At 42.8% G+C, this 19,616-nt stretch overlaps 2 protein-coding genes across 3 annotated transcripts in view; one reads left to right on the top strand and one right to left on the bottom strand.

Annotated features, from left to right (window-relative positions):
- Positions 1 to 19,616, bottom strand: part of LOC139424506 (myb/SANT-like DNA-binding domain-containing protein 4) — a 1,073,247-nt gene that overhangs the window by 715,479 nt on the left and 338,152 nt on the right. The window lies entirely within an intron of this gene.
- Positions 17,125 to 18,911, top strand: LOC139424470 (transcription factor JunB-like). Of its 2 annotated transcripts, XM_071176353.1 has the most exons (2): positions 17,125 to 17,289; positions 17,539 to 18,911. In XM_071176353.1, exon 2 carries the CDS (start codon positions 17,577 to 17,579, stop codon positions 18,474 to 18,476), a length of 900 nt encoding a protein of 299 aa, XP_071032454.1. In that variant the 5' UTR covers positions 17,125 to 17,289; positions 17,539 to 17,576; the 3' UTR covers positions 18,477 to 18,911. The 2 variants fall into 2 exon arrangements, with proteins under 2 accessions (XP_071032454.1, XP_071032453.1); XM_071176352.1 differs by having other exon boundaries at positions 17,131 to 18,907.

The following is a 19,616-nucleotide window of genomic DNA, read 5'->3' as shown; positions in this document are numbered from 1 at the left end:
CGGCATGGGTGTGGCAAATACCAGAACATCAGGACACTGGCATTGTATTTCTATCACTATAATGAGTTGAACTTAATCCATATCGTCATATCATGACTTTCTTTTTCTCATTCGACATGAAGAGGCTTAAGAGTGCCGGCCGCCACTCTACAACACCATAGCCAAGGTGAGCTGTGGTACCAGAAAGTGAGAGGGAGTGAGTGTGGCCTTTGAGGCCCCAAACACTGGTAACAAGAGACGTTGGCTCGGTTCCAATATCCATACTTGCCACTTATTTAGTTAGAATCTATGGCCATTACATTGCTTCATTCTAAGTAGTACGCTAGTATAGACACTGGAACGAAGCCACAGCGTATAAGAGGCCCCTAGGGAGTGAGCGTGGCCCCTGAGGACCCCAGACACTGGGAACAGGAGACATCAGACTGGGTTTATCTACAGTACAAGGTGATAATCACACAGAGAATTCTGAAGGCGCCGGTGTTGAGTGAATGTGTCAATTTGATTTTCGGATTGCTTAACACCTTGTGTTGTCTTGACGTCATTTCGAGGATCTGGCAAGACACACACCCTCGTGACTAACCACCCACCTGCTGTGTCCGTAGACATTATGGTAACAGCCACGCTATTCAAATAGTTCTATCAAATGGTTTACTACCCCTCTTGACTTTCTACTGTTTATTAGCACTCAGGCTTGGCCCTCTAATGCTTCGTTCATTTTAAGGGGTAATGATTAACATAGTTCATGATTAATGAGCTTAGAAGCATTGTCCTTACTGTTATTGTATGATGTGTGTGTCCATGTTAATATTACACGTACATGGCTGAACACACACACACACACACACACAAAGACATGTACGTACGGATACGCACACCGACATACACACACTCACACACCAACCCCCCACGTCACTAACATGCTCACTCCACTACAGGAAATGGTAGTTTCTCCACTACTGCTGCATTTCACACAGGAAGTGAGGTTTGTGGCGAACTGTGTTTTTGGTGAATTATGAATGAGAAGCGTAGTGTCATTCAGCCCTGATGAAGGAACTGTTCGAGGGCTTTTTATTGATCATAAACCGGAAATCAAATCCGTCTGGGTTGTGTGTCTATAAGGCTCTGAGTGTGACTGATGTCTTACCTCTTCAACTTTTTTATTTATTTATTAATTTTTATTTCACCTTTATTTAACCAGGTAGGCAAGTTGAGAACAAGTTCTCATTTACAATTGCGACCTGGCCAAGATAAAGCAAAGCAGTTCGACACATACAACGACACAGAGTTACACATGGAGTAAAACAAACATACAGTCAATAATACAGTATAAACAAGTCTATATACAATGTGAGCAAATGAGGTGAGAAGGGAGGTAAAGGCAAAAAAGGCCATGGTGGCAAAGTAAATACAATATAGCAAGTAAAACACTGGAATTGTAGTTTTGCAATGGAAGAATGTGCAAAGTAGAAATAAAAATAATGGGGTGCAAAGGAGCAAAATAAATAAATACATTAAATACAGTTGGGAAAGAGGTAGTTGTTTGGGCTAAATTATAGGTGGGCTATGTACAGGTGCAGTAATCTGTGAGCTGCTCTGACAGTTGGTGCTTAAAGCTAGTGAGGGAGATAAGTGTTTCCAGTTTCAGAGATTTTTGTAGTTCGTTCCAGTCATTGGCAGCAGAGAAGTGGAAGGAGAGGCGGCCAAAGAAAGAATTGGTTTTGGGGGTGACTAGAGAGATATACCTGCTGGAGCGTGTGCTACAGGTGGGAGATGTTATGGTGACCAGCGAGCTGAGATCAGGGGGGACTTTACCTAGCAGGGTCTTGTAGATGACATGGAGCCAGTGGGTTTGGTGACGAGTATGAAGCGAGGGCCAGCCAACGAGAGCGTACAGGTCGCAATGGTGGGTAGTATATGGGGCTTTGGTGACAAAACGGATTGCACTGTGATAGACTGCACTGTGATAGACTGCATCCAATTTGTTGAGTAGGGTATTGGAGGCTATTTTGTAAATGACATCGCCAAAGTCGAGGATTGGTAGGATGGTCAGTTTTACAAGGGTATGTTTGGCAGCATGAGTGAAGGATGCTTGATGTTAGGTTGTTTATACACGTGCAATATCATTCTGCTCATCCAACCAACCCCACATCCTTCCCTCTGTATCCCCATTCGGGACACACAACCCTGGAGTCAAAGCATCTGCCCCCCTCCCACTGGCTCCCAGTCTATAAAAACAGAACGTGTGCTGCTCCCTCTCTCGCCTGTGGAAAGGAGAAGGTGAGGGGAGGAGGCGGTGTGTGTGTGTGTAGAGGGGGGGGGGGGGGGGTCCGCTTAGAGCCGCGCCATTAGACTGATTATAATTGGTGAATTACACAGGTGCTCGTTAGGCCTCGTTAGAGCTCGGCGCTCTGATGTGGCTTGTCGACCCAGGCACTTACAGATACAGAACGAAGAGGGATGGAGGAGGGGGAGTCTGTTGTCTTTTCTCTTTATGGCAGGGGGTGTGTGTGTGTGTGTGTGTGTGTGTGTGTGTGTGTGTGTGTGTGTGTGTGACGACAACTATGGATACGGTGGGATTTGATAAATGCAGAAAAATCAGCAATCAAAATAAACATTTTATCAAAGTGACCATATTATTTTTGGGAAGCCAATTTAATTCTGAGTTCGGGCATCTGAAGTTTGTATGTGAAAACTATTTCTAACATGCATACTTCACTGGCGCTAAAGAGGGAGGCTCTCGGCTGGTGCTAGCACATGCGCAGATCAAACACACCGCTGGAACGCCGATTAAGGTGTCCTAACATGTCCTAACAATTAGTATAGAAGGTGTTTTAATCAGCGTATGCTTACTTCAATTATGACCTTACATCGATGAAGATAATCAGTTCAATATCAAATTATGAATGTGCATGTAAACGTAATCATTGATGTAGCGAGGTGGAGTCGAGGGATGAAAACAAGTATTTCATTAGTGTTGTACACCTGTGTCTCTTCTCATTGATCCGTTTTTTCTTCTTCATCTAGGTCAGATCCTACCCCTGGTCATAGAAGCCAGTGGAGGCTACTGAGGGGAGGACGACTCATAATAATGGCTGGAATGGATTAAATGGAATGTTATCAAACAGATCAAAGACGAGGTTTCCATGTGGTTGATGCCATTCCATTGACTCCATTCCAGACATTATTATGAGCCGTCCTCCCCTCAGCAGCCTCCACTGATAGAAGTACAAAACAGTGCCTTTCTTTAATGGAGATAGAGTCAAAACAGGGTTAGGATCGTCACCTTTCTTTAATGGAGATAGAGTCAAAACAGGGTTAGGATCGTCACCTTTCTTTAATGGAGATAGAGTCAAAACAGGGTTAGGATCATCACCTTTCTTTAATGGAGATAGAGTCAAAACAGGGTTAGGATCGTCACCTTTCTTTAATGGAGATAGAGTCAAAACAGGGTTAGGATCGTCACCTTTCTTTAATGGAGATAGAGTCAAAACAGGGTTAGGATCATCACCTTTCTTTAATGGAGACACAGTCAAAACAGGGTTAGGATCGTCACCTTTCTTTAATGGAGACACAGTCAAAACAGGGTTAGGATCGTCACCTTTCTTTAATGGAGATAGAGTCAAAACAGGGTTAGGATCGTCACCTTTCTTTAATGGAGATAGAGTCAAAACAGTGTTAGGATCATCACCTTTCTTTAATGGAGATACAGTCAAAACAGTGTTAGGATCATCACCTTTCTTTAATGGAGACACAGTCAAAACAGTGTTAGGATCATCACCTTTCTTTAATGGAGACACAGTCAAAACAGGGTTAGGATCGTCACCTTTCTTTAATGGAGACACAGTCAAAACAGTGTTAGGATCATCACCTTTCTTTAATGGAGACACAGTCAAAACAGTGTTAGGATCGTCACCTTTCTTTAATGGAGATAGAGTCAAAACAGGGTTAGGATCATCACCTTTCTTTAATGGAGACACAGTCAAAACAGTGTTAGGATCATCACCTTTCTTTAATGGAGACACAGTCAAAACAGTGTTAGGATCATCACCTTTCTTTAATGGAGACACAGTCAAAACAGTGTTAGGATCATCACCTTTCTTTAATGGAGACACAGTCAAAACAGGGTTAGGATCATCACCTTTCTTTAATGGAGACACAGTCAAAACAGGGTTAGGATCATCACCTTTCTTTAATGGAGATAAAATGTCAAGAACAATAATTAAAACATTTCCACCGTAACAGGTGAAGACAAGCCTTAGAAAGCAAAGATATTTCGCATACAACCACTCTCCTGATTGAATGATAAGACACCCTCATTTCTAGGCCTCAGCCACCAGGACTACCAAGTCAGCTGCACAGCTGGGGGAGATTTCTAAAAAATGATATAACTCAGTTTAACCGTTTTGCTGCCGGACAGAATGAAAGTTTAACCGTTTCACTGCCGTGCAGAATTGAGTCGTCTGTGGTCGCGGCTGAGCTCCCTGACTAAAAGCATGCAGCCTTTCTCTCTCTGTCTTACTGGCTGAGAAGTTTCAGTCGCACCAGTACTGGTGTTGTTGAGGTCCGTTGCTCGGCCTCTCCCAGTCTGCTGGTGGTTGGTAACTAGGCTACGCCTGTCTCGGCTACCACTACCTGACAATTAGCATTGTCACTACTGCTAGTTTGTGCTGATGACCCAGAAAACACCTAGAGTACAACAGACTGATTAAGTATACATGTAATATCACAGCACGAACAATACTGTCAACAGTGAAAATATCCTTCAGAATTCTTTGGCTTTTTTTCTCTAAATTCATCACTGCTAGTCGAGTTCTGAGAATGGGTGTTTATGACTGTTCAGGTACATCATCATGTGTGTTGCACAAAGTGTTGCTTAGAAAAAATAAGTGCAAGTAAGCTTTCTCTTTCAGTAAAAAGTAAGGGTGTAAAAGAAGAGAGAGAAAGAGTGAGAGTGACAAATCTGCTGCCGATTTCCTGAAAAAAGAAAGATGCTCCACACAGGCTTCACCATGCCTAGCAGCGAAGGTGTGTTTTCTCCCCTCTGATTGTCAGGGGATTCAGGGGAAAGTAGACCGAGCTCAGGGGTCTGCACAGACAGGCACAGAGCATTTGATGTGTGACCGAAAAGTGTGTGTCATGTTTATTTGGGGGCGTGTGAATCCGTGAGTCACTGGGGTGCACAGAGGGCCTTTATGAGTGGAAGTGTCTGTGTGTATATGTACTACGGTCCCATACTTCCATGGAACTGTTTTTTGTGGGTTTTTTAAAAGTATGTTATCCATCCCGCGTATAACAGTTGCAAGTGTGACTTTCTGAGATTGCAGATTTCAACTGACTGGTAGCCTGCTGTATAATTCTTATAAGTAGCAATCGATGCTTATGAACACAGACTATGTATATTGTGGGTACAAGCTGGTGAACCACTTCTGGTAAATAAACTGGAAGGCAGGGAAATCTGTGTTAGTTGGCATTAGTGTGGCATAGTGGTTAGAGTAGGTAGCCTAGTGGTTAGAGTGTTGGGCCAGTTACATGAAAGATTTGCTGGATCGAATCTCCGAGCTGACGAGGTAAACATCTGTCGTTCTGCCCCTGAACGAGGCAGTTAACCCACCGTTCCTAGGCCAACATTGAAAATAAGAATTTGTTCTTAACTGACTTGCCTAGTTAAATAAAGGTGAAAGAAATGTAAAAAATAAATCAACAGCAGTTGCTGATAGAAGAGAAAGTTAATCATTTTTCATACTAGCACTGACTTTGCGGATCAGTACTTTGAGGGAAAATTGACTTGCTACAACTGTGATATGTTGTCTCACCCAGCTATCTTAAGAGGAATGCACTAATTGTAAGTGTTTCTGGATGAGAATGTCTGCTAAAATGACTCAAATGTCCAATGTAAATCTGCTGGTGCTGATTTCCGAAGTGTTTTCAATTGAGGTGTTTTGACGCAAAATATAATTGAATGGTAAAAACATAGTGAATGTAACCAGTCATTCAATGGACGGGAGAAGTGAATTCACTTAACTCTGCCCTGAGGAAACGTCATTAAATCTCCATCCCAAGCATGTGAATCAAGCTAGAGTAAAGTGAAATTGATGTTTGTCGAGCAGCATATACCATATCATCATGTCAATCATCACACACACACACACACACTTATCTTCATTGCTTTATTTCCTGGAAGCATCAGGGGCAGTTGCTGATTCTAAATGATGATCAGCCCTGCATCTGAATGCAGCATGTCGCCCACACAGTTTCGGCTAAACTCACACCATCACACACACAGACAGTGTGTCCTCTCTCTCTCTTTTTAAAAGCCCATCCTCTTACTTTGTAAGATAAATGTTTATGCATTTCCTATGCAATTATGTAGGTTTTCACTGTCAAACAAATGACAAAGTGTCTTTATAAACACACACACACTCTCACCAACACACACCATTTCTTTGAAATGGGACTACCTGGGGATATGGAGTTGTTTGGGTTGTCAGACTCTAGAGCGCTACTGGAAATGACTGCTTTCACTTTTTGATTCTGATCACTGGAGTATTCTAAGTCTTATTACTTGAAGAGTATATATAGCCTCTGTGAATGCACACAATGGGGTACATGGTTAACATTTCACCATCTATCATTCAAATCACTTGCTGGGAAATACTGTCTGTGTCTGTGGGTGACTGACCTCCAAACCAAAGTACAAGCGCTCGCATGCCAGACGCAAGCTACCGTATCTATGCTAAGTAATTGTACTGCAATGATTAACAGCATTTTTTAAACACTATTTCCAAATGGTCATTTTTTCACATTGAAAAGTAATCCTTAACACTAGAATAATACATTTAAAAGTAATCCTTAACGCTAGAATAATACATTTAAAAGTAATCCTTAACACTAGAATAATACATTTAAAAGTAATCCTTAACACTAGAATAATACATTTAAACAATAACAAATCGTTTTCCCTGGCCTTGTTTTGCTGAAAAGCTAAGGGAGAGGGCTGGAGAAATGTAACCAGTCGAAAATTCATAGACAAAGCTATGGATGCTATGGATATCAACCTTATAGTTTTAACTATGTTTTGAGGCTATACAGAGTTGGTTTACATTTAGGTTGTTTACAAACATTTTGGTAAAACAAAGCTTATATTTTGGGTTCTGATGGGGTATGACAGCTGAACTGAGCTCAAGAGGCAATTCTAAGTGATATACTTCAAGAATCAATGGGTATTTATCATTCATTTAATTCAATTTATTCAAAGATGCAGGAATAGGACAGTAGTAAAATAATATAAATACTTTTAATTAGGTTTGTGAGAGTGAGTTTTGCCAGATTATTTTTGTGTGCTAGTGTTGAGAGGTTTTCCTGTCTTCTTGCCACACAGGTCAACTCCACCATTCTAGGAAATGAAGATGTGGTATACTATAGCTCCATCCATCCAGCCACACCCAGACCAGTACCCCCCACCTCACATTCACTTCTGCTATTTCTCTAAAGATGAAGTGTCTCTAGTACTAAGACCAAATACACAAGTATATGATTGGAAAACATTTACAGTGCCTTCAAAAAGTATTTATACCCCTTGACTTATTTCACATTTTGTGTTACAGCCTGATTTCAAATTTGATGTTTTTCACACCCATCTACACACAATATCCCATAATGACGAAGTGAAAACATGTTTTATTTTAATTTTGCACAGAAATATCTAATTTACTTAAGTATTCACACCCCTTTGCTATGACAATCCAAATTGAGCTCAGGTGCATCCAATATGCAAACAAGTCTCTCACCGTTGCCGCTTGCTATAGACCACCTTCTGGCCCCAGCTGTGCCCTGGACACCATATGTGAATTGATTGCCACCATCTATCTTCAGAGCTCGTGCTATTAGGTGACCTAAACTGGGACATGTTTAACACCCCGGCAATCCTACAATCTAAGCTTGATGCCATCAATTTCACACAAATCATCAATGAACCTTCCAGGTACAACCCCAAATCTGTAAACACAGGCACCCTCATAGATATCATCCTAACCAACCTGCCCTCCAAATATACCTCTGGTGTCTTCAACCAGGATCTCAGCGATCACTGCCTCATTGCATTCGTCCGTAATGGGTCTGCGGTCAAACGACCACCCGTCATCACTGTCAAACACTCCCTAAAACACTTCAGCAAGCAGGCCTTTCTAATCGACCTGGCCCGGGTATCCTGGAAGGATATTGACCTCATTCCGTCAGTAGAAGATGTCTGGTTATTTTTAAACGTGCTTTCCTCACAATCTTAAGTAAGCATGCCCCATAAAACAATTTTAGGACTAGGAACAGATATAGCCCATGGTTCACTCCAGACCTGACTGCCCTTGACCAGCACAAAAACATCCTGTGGCGTACTGCATTAGCAATCGAATAGCCCCCGCGATATGCAACTTATCAGGGAAATTAGGAACCAATATACACAGCCAATTAGGAAAGCAAAGGCTAGCTTTCTCAAACAGAAATTTGCATCCTGCAGCACAAATTCCAAAAAGTTCTGGGACACTGTAAAGTCCATGGAGAATAAGAGCACCTCCTCCCAGCAGCCCAGAGGCACTGAACCTAGGAAACACTGTCACCGCCGATAAATCCAGGATAATTGAGAATTTCAATAAGCATTTTTCTGACTGGCCATGCTTTCCACCTGGCCACACCTACCCTGGCCAACAGCCCTGCACCCCCAACAGCAACTTGCCCAAGCCTCCCCATTTCTCCTTCACCCAAATCCAGATAGCTGATGTTCTGAAAGAGCTGCAAAATTTGGACCCCTACAAATCAGCAGGTCTAGACAATCTGGACCCTCTCGTTCTAAAATGATCAGTCGAAATTGTTACAACCCCTATTACTAGCCTGTTCAATCTCTCTTTCGTATCGTCTGAGATCCCCAAAGATTGGAAAGCTGCCGCGGTCATCCCCTCTTCAAAGAGGGAGACAGTCTAGACTGCTACAGACCTATATCTATCCTACCCTGCCTTTCCAAGGTCTTCGAAAGCCAAGTTAACAAAGAGATCACCGACCATTTTGAATCTCACCACACCTTCTCCGCTATGCAATCTGGTTTCCGAGCTGGTCATGGGTGCACCTCAGCCACCCTCAAGGTCCTAAACGATATCATAACCTCCATCGATAAGAGGCAATACTGTGCAGCTGTATTCATAGACCTCGCCAAGGCTTTCAACTCTGTCAATCACCACATTCTTATCAGCAGACTCAACAGCCTTGGTTTCTCAAATGACTGCCTCGTCTGGTTCACCAACTACTTCTCAGACAGAGTTCAGTGTGTAAAATCTGCCTGTTGTCCGGACCCCTGGCAGTCTCTATGGGGGTGCCACAGGGTTCAATTCTCGGGCCGACTCTTTTCTCTGTATACATCAATGATGTCGCTCTTGCTGCTGGTGATCCTCTGATCCACCTCAACGCAGATGATACCATTCTGTATACTTCTAGTCCTTCTTTGGACACTGTGTTACCTAACCTCCAGACAAGCTTCAACGCTATACAATTCTCCTTCCGTGGCCTCCAACTGCTCTTAAATGCAAGTAAAACTAAATGCATGGTCTTCAACCGATCGCTACCAGCACCTGCCCGCCAGTCCAGCATCACTACTCTGGACAGTTCTGACTTAGAATATGTGGACAACTACAAATACCTAGATGTCTGGATAGACTGTAAACTCTCCTTCCAGACTCACATTAAGCATCTCCAATGCAAAATTAAATCTAGAATCGGCTTCCTATTTCGCAACAAAGCATCCTTCACTCATGCTGCCAAACATACCCTCGTAAAACTGACCATCCTGCCGATCCTCGACTTTGGCGATGTCATTTACAAAATAGCTTCCAACACTCTGCTCAGCAAATTGGATACAGTCTATCACAGTGCCATCCGTTTTGTCACCAAAGCCCCATATACCACCCACCACTGCAAACTGTATGCTCTCGTTGGCTGGCCCTTGCTTCATATTCGTCGCCAAACTCACTCAGAGCAGCTCACAGATCACTGCACCTGTACATAGCCCATCCAACAAATTCATCCTCATACTGTTTTTTTTCTTCTCCTTTGCACCCCAGTATCTTTACTTGCAAATGAATCTTCTGCACATCTATCACTCCAGTGTTAATTGCTAAATTGTAATTATTTTGTCAATATGGCCTATTTATTGCCTTACCTCAGTTGCACACACTGTATGTAGACTTTTTTCTATTGTGTTATTGACTGTATGTTTGTTTATTCCGTCTGTAACTCTGTGTAGTTGTTTGTGTCGCACTGCTTTGCTTTATCTTGGCCAGGTCGCAGTTGTAAATGAGAACTGGTTCTCAACTAGCCTACCCGGTTAAATAAAGGTGAAATAATCCTATACAACTTGAAACAAATTCATCCAGAATGATGTACCTGTAAATACAATTGTAAGCCTACATGCATAAATTGATACTAGGCTACCATTACTCTATGACTGGCAGTTGGCCAAGAACATAATGTGGACCAACATTAAATTAGTCACTCTAGAGTCTAGTCGACAACACTTCACAACGGCAGATGTTTAAAGTAGCATGACTGTGATGAGCATTGTTTCGGTGTGTTTGGAGTGGCGTGTGAGTTACTACTTACTCACATCTCTCCATTATTCACTCTCTCTGTTCTGCATTAGGTATGACATCATCACCATGACCCCTTCATAATGTACGCCCCCCCCCCTTATCCCTGAGGTCACGGACATCTCCATGGCAACCCGTGACCTCTATAACCCTCTGTAGATACCACCTTGACATTGTGCCCTAGCAGACCAACGATAAACCCTGTTTAACTGCTATAATGGAAGAGTTGAGAAATTCATGGTGCTTTTCACCTTACAGCAGGGGTCTCAAACAAATGGTGCTCACAAACCAATTTAATGCAGGATGAGTTGTTTGAACTCTGGAATTACCTGTATTAGACCTTTGTAAAGGTCAGGGTTAAAAATGTAATGATAGGTCATTCTAAATGTGTGAGAAAAAAAAACATTCTGGTCTCCACCCTCCCTCGATATTCCTTACACAGCAATCGAAAACGCCTCATCTCTTTATGAAAAACACAATGGCAACCCAATTAAATTAAATTAGCATGAATTAAATCAAATGATAAATCCTGTACTTATAAGAACCTACTACCGTTCGCCTTTTTACAGACTGGCAGAGCGACAGTTAAGGAGATGGAAGAGGAAGGACAGCTCCATATGTATCGCGTCAGCCCCTGGGCCAGAGGGGACAGTATGGGCCGACCGTCTTTTCCCTGCTGCGCTCTGCACTGCTCATTTGGCCTCCCCCTGTCTTGTGCTAAAGGTCTCTCACTGCTACAAGGCTCCTTAGCACTTCTCTGGGAGCTATGGAACGAGGATATGCAGATTAAACGCTGCATTCACTTCATTAAAACGATTACATACACAAAATCTAATTTTCCCACGGGCGGACAGATAACGACGACAGATGGAAAATGGGGATTGACAAAAGGAAGAGAGGGAGGGGTCGAATGGGGTGGGGTAAATTATTTTAAAAATAAATGTATCTAATTATAGATAGTGACCCCACGCACAAGGCTGACTAGCCCCTTTACTAACCTCTAACAACCGTCCTCTGACTTATTTGGCTGGTTCAGGGTAGTGAGCGAGTTTTCCGCTGTTGTCCTCGCGGGGACAGAGCCATACCTGACTCACCGTACCTTCCAGGCCGTTTCTGGTTCACTGCGCATGGAGCAGAGAAGACCTTGCCAGAGAAAAAGACATGTAGTGGGGAGTAGATGATATTTGTTCTGGTTCGTTTAACTGCGATGGCCAGTGTTAAGTGTTTGGCAAGGGCCTGACTCAGAGGGTGAACCGGGGGCAAAAGAGGAGGGAGGAAGAGAAACAGGAAGTAGAAATAGTAATTGTGAAGGGGGAAGTTCGGAACTAGGGGCATATGAGGAAGGAACGATGTAGGGATGGAGGAACTGGGGGCATTAGAGAAGGGAGGGATGGATGGAGGGAAGTTAAAAAAAACAGTCATCATTGTGAAGGCCAAATAGACATCATGTTCCTTCAGGCAGCTTTATTGTTTTGTCCTTCCCAACTGAGGACTCAACTTTGGAGTAAGCGAACTAATGACATACAACGGACAGAGAACACAAACCCGTAGGTTTGGTTTACAGTACATGACGGCAGAATGGAGACGATACTGTTAGTGATGGCACGCATAGGATACACCTCAGTGCAGAGCTCTTACTGAAAAAGAAAGGCCAAGCGGGATTTCAGATGAGTTTCTTTCACCCACAAATTCTGTGACTCACAATCAAATTAATCTGAACGTACATGCATGCCTCTTTCTATTACCAAGCCATTTGCCGTGAGAAAATGCTTAACACTTAACCATCAATCTCTGTCTTGTCATCAAGGTAGTGCTGAGTGATTATTGTGCTTTGAGGTCGGTTTAGATAAAAAATGTTTTTAAAAAGAACACCAAATGCATTATTAAATTACTAAAAAAATATTTTAGAACTTTTTAATGGACATTCCAAAGCCAAGAATGGTGAACATGCAATTGCTAAAACATGTCAAATATTCCATTGTCTCTGTCAGGTCCACATTGGGTAAGACATCAATAGTAAACAACTAAATTACTATTAAATCATACAATATCTCAGTTGTTTATTTACAATACTTCGTTTTTATTTGACGACTTTCTTTTTTTAAATTCCTTAAAAGTCATCGTTATCTCTGCCCCCCATACTGTACTGTCTGTACTGTCTATAGTCATCCCATTTAGGGTGTGTTCGGAATTTCATTCTGGAGTGCCAGAGTGCGCTGGGCGTTCATAAATGTAGAGCGTTGTCAGATTCTCCGTTCGTAAATTCGGAGCGTTTCGCTCTCGGAGCGTACACTGGATGCTCTGGCCGAGGAGTAGGGTTGTTCCGAGCGTTCTGAGCTCACAACGGCAGTCAAGTACCCAAGCTAACTAGCTACTTCCTGTCACAAATGAGAGAACACCTCACTCTGACCATTTTACTCACCCTAGCAGAGCTGGTTATGTTGTTTTCATCATGTTATCCAGAGCGTTGGTGACTGTAACTATGCCGCTGGCAACAATTTAATTACGCTTATTTTTACCCACATTTACTGACACCGGCCATATTCGACGGGTGTCAGTTATTCTGCACCCTGGCACACTCAGACGAGAGTGCTCTGAAATCGGAGTAGATAGCCAGAGTGAATTAACAAACACACCCTTAGCTAGGCTAGACTGCCTAAGCATGCTGCATCCTTTCCTCATTCTCTTTCAAAGCCTTGCTTGACCTTACCACTCTCCTTCCGTTCTCATACAATATCCTTCCCTCACTCCCTCTTTCTCTCTCTGCCTCTCTCCAGCCCTTCCGCCCAGCCCAGGGCAGAGTGCTAGAGTAACACCCATGGCAGGGCAGTGATGTTTGGGCCCAGTGATGTTTGGGCCCAATAGTGAGTGACCAGGTTTAATTGCCCCTCTTTTCCTACAGCTCTGCCACAGGCCTCATGCACGCTCACACACACGCCTGCATCATGCTCACCACCGTGAGTGATTAACACCACAGGCCTCATGCACGCTCACACACACGCCTGCATCATGCTCACCACCGTGAGTGATTAACACCACAGGGCTCTATGGTTTTACTGCCTTTTTCTCCCACATTTTGCTTCCCATCTTTCACCTTCCTCAGAAAGCAAATGAAATCTGTCGTCCTAAATTACCCTCACTCAACAAAAATGACTAAATTGCCCGTATGAGCTGTGAACTGTGTGTGTGTGTTTGAGCATGCATGTGATGTGTGTATGTCTGTGTGAGAGAGCGAGTATGGGCTCAAGTGAGTCTGTGTGCTTATGCATGTGATGGGTGTGAGAGAAAGAGAGAGAAAGGGGGAAAGAAGAGAATTCTATTTGTGTTCAGGAGAAATCTTGTCTCGAAATAAAGTGCTGAAAACACCTGTTTTCTCATGAAATATTGAATACATTTTTGAGTAAACGGAAGCAAAACAAATATCCATGTCTATCTTGATAAACTGGAAACAGTGCACTTATATGACCACTCCACAACTCCCTCATCCATTATTAGGCATATAACTAGTGAGTAATTACTTAATAATTACTTAATAACCACTCACTAAGATTTTTGACAATCTTCTTGACCTTTTAATGAATGAGGTCAGACTGGTCAGTGACCTCTCTCAAGTCAAGAGTAGACCACTGCTGTGGTGACTGGCTCTTTCTCAATTCATATTTCCTTCATTCCTCACATTCTCGTCTCCTTCTCGAACCACATTTGCGGAGGATCCTTGTTCACTCCCCTCTAACCTTCTCCCTTAATGCATATTGAGAAGGGGATGTGGAGAAAAGAGCAAGAAGTCACAAGAGCCGCTATGCATCATGCTGTTCCTCTGAAGTTTACTCACTGACAGGAGAGAAGAAGGGCAGATGTAAATAAGGTCAATGTTTCATGTGGAGGAGTATGTGTGTAGAGGTGACTTCTAATTGACATGTCCTGGGGGCTGGACCCATGGGCTGACCACCACTTAGGCTGAGCATTAGTTCCCATAAAGACAAAATATTAAGAGTCAGCATTGGCTTGAGAAAGATAATCAATGGAGATATTTCTGAAAACATTTCTCATGGGGAAAACCTTTTTTTTTTCTAATTGCAGATACAGAATATGAATCGTATTTTTTTCCCTTTCAAATGGTCACAAGGGATCAATTCATGTGGTGCAAATGTTATTGAACAAGTTGCCTAAAAATAGCGCAAAAGGTCACAGAATTGGGTGCATAACAAAAGACATGGCAGATGCTCGGAAGTAAAGGTAAGCCTAACGGAAGTTGCTTTCCTGAATACAATTTTGACAGAAGTTATCAAACAACTTCGCTTATAACTTGAATGTTTCTGTCTAGCCACAACATCGTTATGGTGTTTCCCCTTCAAACTCATCTCATTATTTTACTATGAGTGTCTTTATAGTACAAACAATGCGCTTACTCATGAATTTACCTAGACGAAATATAACCATAACATTTGTCTGTAAATAATTAACACATTTTACTCATCACTTTATGGCCATAATAAATTGATAATATCTTAGACACACTGAACCGATGATTTCAAGTCCAATCATAATACATGTAAGTCATCGATTATTGGCTCTTAAGTATTTTCTACTTAAGCTATCTTATCTATACATTGCAAGGTCTGTGGTCAAATTGTTGTCAGGAAATTTGTCAGTGCGTAATTGACATATGTCATATTTCTTGGCATATGACACATTGCCATACCAAAACTGAGTACACAGAAATTATATTAAAACATTCGTACTGAGCACATTTGCTTGTGCTGCAAAAAATCTGATTGGAAAAAAAATTATAAAATAATAAAAAACAGTATTTACGGCTTGAAGGAAATTACAATGAAAGTGTTTTTAAGAGTTAGTGCCAGATATCGTTCTGTTCCCCTGATGGGCATACAGGTATAGACAACATAGTAGACTGCTACTCCACCTGAGGATATGGGTGGAAGGTTGGGACGAGTCGAACATGGAGATTGGACTTGGAGAACTAGGGGCGCGTGGGCGGATGCCTGCATCGTTCCATTCGACCGTTCTTCTATTCTGGATGAGAGAATGATTCAGACCTCATTACCATTACTCAGGAGACAGAGACGTCTTTCTCCTCGAACCAAAAACAGGTGTTCGGATAGAGGGGTCTCCTGCTCTGTTGTTTTGTTGCTACCATCGTTACCAAGGTAAAACACCACCTGGGGCCAGAAAATAGCTGTTTGTCAGCTAATATTATAATACATTTAAAAGTCTGGCGTGGCCTTTCCATGCGTAAAATACCAAAGGCTGTTACAAAAAAAGCCTAAAACACACTAAGTGTCATCGTGATGCTTACAGCAATTAATACGAAATAAAATAATGCTGCTTGGCCTCTGTCTCTGGGTAAAAGGAAAAAATAAAGACTCAAAAAGGTTGATTGTAAGAATAAAAAGCATCCCAAACCACTTTTTTTTTTCAGGTTTCATCGTTATGGTGTCAGCAATTCTTCTGATTTGGATATTCTGGACATAACTACTTTTCCACCCCATAATAAATTCATAACCATGCGTAAAATGAAAAGGAAAGACTCCAATACTTGAGAAATAATAGGCCTACTGGCCTATGTGGGCCACAACCACTTTTTCACATTTGATCGTGATGGTGCCAGTCTTATTCTTGTTCTGAATAAACTATTTTGGACATATCGCACTACCTTGCAACTCTAGCCTCTGCTCTCCTCCACATCCCACCCTCCCTCTGCTCTACTCGGAGTATAGCACGGCTACTCCGCCTCTTCCCGCCGGGAGGCCTGCTCCTGGAAGCGGTCCAACCTGGGAGTGGCTTCCCGCTTTTCACACGGAGCAGGAACTGATGCGCCAGGATAACCAAATATGGACTTGCTATCAATTTCGTTGCCATGACTCAGCCTTGCGCCTTGTCAATCGAACACTATTGAACACTGTGTGGATACAAGGCGATGGGAAGGGGAATTTGGCTACTGTTCAACAAGTTATACAATGACATTGAATAGGCTAAATAGTCGTGTTCTTAGCCTGAGGAAGACCAATAGTTTTCTTAGGTAAATGACCCAAGCTGATGTAATTGTAAGGCAATCTTCAATCAGCTAAATGTGTCAGTGATATTTTCTGATATGGACCCTAATAGGCACAAAATACATGTAGCCTATCAATACATGTAGAGTACTGAAATGTATCAATATAATATTATATCCAACTGGCAACGCCCCCTTCATAACGGTGTTATAAAGATAGCCCTCAAGATTATATCCACATCAATATATGAAGTCAAAAGGAATCCGAAAGTGGAGGTTCGACGCAAATAACACTACAATTTAACCCAGATAGATGTATAAAATAATTTACGTCGCCTATCACTTTCCACTCTCTCAAGTCTTGTTTATCTCAGCAGTTCCTGGCAACAACGTCATCGAGCAGCTGACGTTTCAGGGCGTGGAACAAGGGCTGGCCAATCGGTGCGTTTCTTGCACTATAAAGTGTATAAATTGCCTGTATCGCATGAACACTGGTAGGACACGAGTTTAAACCAGCGAGAAAACAACTAACATTCCAGTCCGCAAAGAAATATCAACGGGACGAAAGACTGTGTGGAATCCAATAATTAGTCACCGGACATCAGTTTGAATACAACGTTCAAGAAAAAAAACCCGACGACTATTGACTCGGTACAGTACAGTTCCACTATTTTGGAAGTTTTGCTCTGTTCTACATTGATAACTTTGGGCTTGATTATAATATACCTTCTGCGGAAACGTTTGGTTGCTGAAAAGACACTCGAGAGGGCTTGCCCTTTTTTGGACTTATAAATTCAGCTACTACACTGAAGAATTCCAGCAATATTTGAATAATGTCCACAATAATGGAACAGCCTTTCTATCATGACGACTCGTTTCTTTCTGCTTATGGTCATTCAGGCGCTGCCCTGCACGACTACAAGCTCCTCAAGCAGAACATGAACTTGAACTTCGCCGAGAACTATCGGAACCAAAGCCTCAAGGCTCAGCTGCGCAACGAGAGTGAATTCTATCCGACCGGGGGCGCATCAGAAGTCGGCTCGCTGAAGCTCGCCTCTCCTGAACTGGAGCGATTGATCATCCAGAACAGCAACGGTGTCATCACTACCACACCGACACCTGGGCAGTACTTCTACAGTAGGGGAATCACAGAGGAACAAGAGGGCTTCGCGGACGGGTTCGTTAAAGCTCTGGACGACCTCCACAAGATGAACCAGATGCCGCCACCGAACGTGTCCATCGGAACCGGTGGAGTCTCCACGTGCACTGTGGCCTCCACCGTGTTTGGTTCCTCCATGCAGCCGGAGCACCTGGAGTACACCACCCTGAACAGCTGTGGCCCTCACACTAACCTCACACCTGCAACCAGCAGCTACCCCTCCACCACCATCAGCTACCTGCCTCACCACCAGTACCAGCACCACCAAGCCGCGGCGCACCCATCCCACCACTTCCAGCACCCTCTATCCGGAGCAGGCATACACGCACAGCGATATTCGGGGCTGAAAGAGGAGCCCCAGACCGTTCCAGACATGCAGAGCAGCGACGACGAGTCAGTTTGCGGCTTGTCCCCAATCGACATGGAGAACCAGGAGCGCATCAAGGCCGAGCGCAAGAGGCTAAGGAACCGCCTGGCAGCCACCAAGTGCCGGAAGCGCAAGCTGGAGCGCATCTCGCGCTTGGAGGACAAGGTGAAGATTCTGAAGACAGACAACGCCGGGCTCTCCAGCACAGCTTCCGTCCTGCGCGAGCAGGTAGCTCAACTCAAACAGAAAGTTATGACACACGTCAGTTCTGGCTGTCAACTCATGTTGACATCCAAGATCAAGTCGTTTTGAAAACTATAAAACGATGGACTATACAATAAACACTGGACAATAATAGGGAATACATTTGTTTTCCTTTGTTAAAGCAATCAGAACTTACTGCACTGTTGGGACAGCAATTGAGTGAACTACCATTTGTGTTTTCATGTTGAAAATATTCAAAAGTTGTTTATTTTTTTGCATTGTCTATTGGTTTCCAGGGTATGATGGACATGGGGAACCGCGTGCACAATATTAAGACTAATAACACTCGGGGCATTCTGAACAAGTTATATGCAGTGTCCTCCAGTAATGACTTTGCCTGTTTACATTTGTTTTTTATTCATTTGAACTGTCATTTGTGAAATGCATTCCATTTATAAGTTATTGTTTTACGTCAGGTTGATCCTCACTGTCTTTTTTACTTGTACAGTATATATTTAAGTAAAATCTTAAAATTTACCCTCGTCTATTTTACATTGTATCCTTTCTACACAACTACATTGACATTTCTCAAACCAACGAGGCCTATGAATTAGATATAGCCTAAGCCTATATATTACATTTCAGCTATAGTGTTCATGACAAGCTTTAGTGTTAACATTATATAAGTAGAAGTAGGTGTGTTAAGATGGATACATAATTACATTGAAATTTCCCACGCTAACCAGTAAATTATCAGGAACGGTTTCTGTTTTTAATCAACCAACACAGAAACGGGGCTTGACGTACGAGACGTGCCCGCGTTGTGTTGTTTGCCCTCTGACGTACATACGTATTGACAAATATGGTATTTTTTTGAATTACACGTCACAGCAGGGGGAAGATTTCCGTGAACCCCCACCTACATTGCCCGTCAGTAGAGCGGCGCGTTTTCGAGAGACCTTACTACTAGACCATACTGTGCGTGTGAAGAGACGTTTGTCAATGGCAAGCATTTAAAGACGGGGGGAGTTTCCCTAGTCAGCCACCGCAGTGTTTAAGTTCCCAAAACAACCCTATGCGATACTAATGTCGAGATAAAAATACACGGGTAAATTTTCCAGCAAAGCAAACGATGTTCTTTGCTGATGTGAGAAAGGAAACTAAACATTGGTAGGCTACGTGGGAGTAACCTTGTACAGGTCTCTGAACAGTCAAAGTCTAATGTAACTCAGCAAATAGCCTTGCCAA

This window comes from Oncorhynchus clarkii, chromosome 13 (genome assembly GCF_045791955.1).
Source record: "Oncorhynchus clarkii lewisi isolate Uvic-CL-2024 chromosome 13, UVic_Ocla_1.0, whole genome shotgun sequence".
NCBI classification, from domain to species: domain Eukaryota; kingdom Metazoa; phylum Chordata; class Actinopteri; order Salmoniformes; family Salmonidae; genus Oncorhynchus; species Oncorhynchus clarkii.
The sequence above is the reverse complement of the archived record's forward strand: the minus strand, read 5'-3'. Positions and strand labels throughout refer to the sequence as shown.

Bases quoted from the DNA above. Each gene is read 5' to 3' on its own strand.
- LOC139424470 (XM_071176352.1), top strand. From the start codon at position 17,472: ATGTCCACAATAATGGAACAGCCTTTCTATCATGACGACTCGTTTCTT.